At 36.3% G+C, this 3,634-nt stretch overlaps 1 protein-coding gene across 1 annotated transcript in view; it reads right to left on the reverse strand.

Annotated features, from left to right (window-relative positions):
• Positions 1-2,933, reverse strand: part of LOC102757110 (phospholipid scramblase 1-like) — a gene marked incomplete at its 5' end in the record, with an annotated part of 35,249 nt that extends 32,316 nt beyond the window's left edge. The window contains 2 exons of the mRNA XM_006776640.1: positions 83-244; positions 2,713-2,933. Of these exons, the coding sequence (XP_006776703.1) occupies positions 83-244; positions 2,713-2,933 (383 nt within the window). The remainder of the gene's footprint in view (positions 1-82; positions 245-2,712) is intronic.
• Positions 2,934-3,634: the final 701 nt, after the last annotated feature.

The raw sequence follows: 3,634 nt of genomic DNA on the forward strand, positions 1-3,634 counted from the left end.
ACATTTGGAAAATGTAAGGAAATCCTATTAAAATTATCACATCTCTTACATCAAATCTTATAAAAATTATCATATCTCTTACCTCAAAATCAACATCTCCACAACATTTGCATGCAAAAAATGGACCAATAATTCTTAGCATATCCTTTTTATTCTCATTTTGAATTGTAAACTTAGGCACATACGGGTGCTTGGTCTGAATAACATAACCTATTGGTGTACCAGGAGGAGCATAGATTTTTATCTGTAAAATAATATATGTAATGTGTAATCATTGCTGTCATAATCATCATCACTCATGTCTAATAAGAGCTTTCATTCATTAAGTGCATTTTTTGGAATGGGCAATAATTTTCTTTTCCAGCTTTATTGAGGTATAATTGGCAAGTACAGTTGTAATATATTTAAAGTGTACAATGTGATGATTTGATATACATATACATTGTGAAATGATTACCACAATCAGGTTAGTTAACACATCAGTAACCTCATATAGTGATGCTTGAGACCTACTCTCTTGGCAAATTTCAAGTATACAACATAGTATTATTATACTCACTATGCTGTACATTTGAGCCTCAGGACTTATTCCTCTTATAACTAAAAGTTGGTGTAGTTTGTCCAACATTTCCCTATCCTCCTCTCCCCAGTCCTAGGCAACCACTATTTAAATCTCTATTTTGATAAATTAGTGTTTTTTGTTTTTGTTTTTAGATTCCATATGTAAGTGATACCATACTGCATTTGTCTGTTTCTATCTTACCTGTTTCACGCAGCACAATGGCCTCTAGGTGCATCCATGTTGTCTCAATGGCAAGGTTTTCTTCTTTTATTTGGCTGAATAATATCCCATTGTGTATATCTATATATCTATATCTATATCTATATCATGGTTTTTACCCATGAATCCATCAACCAAAACTTAGGTTATTTCCATATCTTGTTTATTATAATTGATGCTGCAATTAACATGGAAATGTAGATATCTCTTTGAAAACCTGATCTCATTTCCTTTGCATATATACCCAGAAGAGGGATTGGTGGATCACATGCTGTTTTTCATAATGGCTGTAACAATTAATATTCCTACCAACAGTGTACGAGTGTTCCCTTATCTTCACACCCTTGCCAAATTATGTCTTGTTTTTGGATAACAACCATTCTAACAGGGGTAATGTGACATCTCATAGTGGTTTTGGTTTTATTTTCTTAATGATTAGTTATGTTGAACACTTTTCAAACATCTTTGGGCTACTTTTATTAATTCTTTGGAAAAAAATGTCTATTCACCTCCTTTGCTGACTACTAAGTAAAAGATACTGTTCTATGCAATACTTAATTAATAACAAACACCAGATTGGTGCTATTATTCATATTTATGGAGAAAGTAACAGAAGAACAGAGAGTTAACTAACTTGTATCAGATTCTCTAGCTGCAAAGTAGACAAGATGAGTCACACAGTCGGACAGGCTGCATGCATAGACTCCACTCTTAAGCATTGCTCTCCCAACCTGTACATTTAAAAATTTCCATACTTATGAAACTTGAAATTATTAAGGAACTCTTTTCTCAAACTCCTATAAAAACAGTGGTTTAGATGTATGAATAGAATCCTGATTGCTGGGGAAATATTCAAATCTGAGTGGTGATGGCTCTATAATGGAAAGGAACTGGGGTCTGAAAATTTGGCTCTGCTATTAGCGGGGTGACCTAGGGAGTTCCTCAGCATGCTCATGTGTAAGTGACATTGTCCTAAACTATTATCTAAGGTCAATAATATGATGTTTATTATTGTGCTCTTTACATTCAGAGCATATTCCACCAAACTCTGTTTTTCCTCAGGTATTCCTATGGATAGATACTGTTATACCTAAGCTAAATGACAAAACACAACATAATTCAGTAGGAATAACTTCAGTTATCTATTGAAAATAAATGCAGTCTTAGAATTCAAATATCTATGTGCCTATAACTCGGTCTGTGACCTGGTCTTACAGCTACTTGCCTGGAATGACTGACCAGGCAAGGGCTGGTCTCAGGCCAGTAGGGATACAGGCAAAGACCAACTTTCCTGTATGCTCTCAGTTCCCTGGTGCCTTCCCCGAGATCTATGTTCTGTACCAATGAGCTGACAAGTAATATGAAATAGACACCTGGCCTTTATAGAACTGAAGGTACCGACACCTAGCATATACCTATTACAGGAGCACAAATATATTATTTTTTAAATGGGGAACTTAAGAACACAGGATTTGAGATTTCTCAAAGGTGGTATCTCCTAGGTTTCTTCCATAATAGGTTGGCCAAAATTGTGAGATGGACATATCTGTTCTTTTCTTCATTCTTCTGTACACTTGATCCTGAAATTGTATCCTAGGATATTCTCTGTGGTGCCCTCCTTTGGCTTTAGCCAGACCTCTCATTGTCATTTAAAGTAAGGGACTTTACCAACATGCTTTATCTTCTCAACTCTCCCCAAAGTCTGACTCTGAGCAGAAGCTCATTCCCATGAGATGAACTTCTCAGGGCCAGGGGCCTAACTGCTCACTATTTTTCACCTGCCACCCTTCCTCTCCCAATTACTCTCAAGCATAAAACAATAGTTCATGGACCAAATTTTAGAGAATCTCATTTGATTATACAGGTTCAATGAAAGGGTGATAATTTTTGTCGAACTACTTTACATATTACCTGGATAAATACTCACTGACCTCCTGAAGGCAGCAGGGGCAACAACAATAGCCACATCTTAGTGGTCTCTCCAGAGTTACGACCTCTTGGCCCATAAGATCAAGAATCCTCATGGTAAAAGGCCTATGAGCCCCACAAGTATTTCGGGTACAGCAATTATTATCCTCGGTGACAAAGTAAATCTTCTGTCCAAGGCTGTTCTTAATTTCATATTTGTTATTTGTTTCAATATGTATGATGACTGAAAATAAAGAAGAGGACATCTTAATCACCTTTATGTTTAAAAATATAATTAATCTAAATACTTAAAATCAAATATTTTCAGATATTACTTTAGATGATACTTCATGTCATATTGGGAGATTGAAAAGAAAAGGTGTTTAGAGATGATCTAGGCAGAGAAAAATAGCAAAGGAAGAGAACTAGGAGAGGGTATGAAAGTATAAAATATGAGATCTATGTGAGACATAGAAAAGAAAACCCATATACTCCTAATTCCATAGAGTCATGTCAGAAAGGGAGACTTAGCTGCTAAGGAATGGGCTGCGCTGCAGATGGACACAATCGTGCTTAGGTGTATGCAGAATATGTCCACTTGCTTGATACAGTTTTCAGATATTAAATTAAGGAGGGAACAGAGGATGATTGCTATGTTTATGCTCTGTAAAATAGGATATAAAATAAATTGGCTGTGGTTTTACTTTATACCATATTCATTGCTTAGTGTTTGCACTGTGTGAGGAAAGGTAATGAAAGTGTTTACTCTCAATGCACATGTGAAAGTAGAAGGTGAATCAAAACATCACACTGGGCCCAGGGCACCCTTGTTTAATGCAGCAGTTGTTCAGGGGTGGGAGGTGGTATAAGACAAGGGGGTAAGGTGCTTGGCAACCAGGCTGCAACTCATAGGATATCTAGATCGCTGGCATCTGATATCCAGTG

Source organism: Myotis davidii, unplaced genomic scaffold (genome assembly GCF_000327345.1).
Source record: "Myotis davidii unplaced genomic scaffold, ASM32734v1 scaffold1029, whole genome shotgun sequence".
Lineage (NCBI taxonomy): Eukaryota > Metazoa > Chordata > Mammalia > Chiroptera > Vespertilionidae > Myotis > Myotis davidii.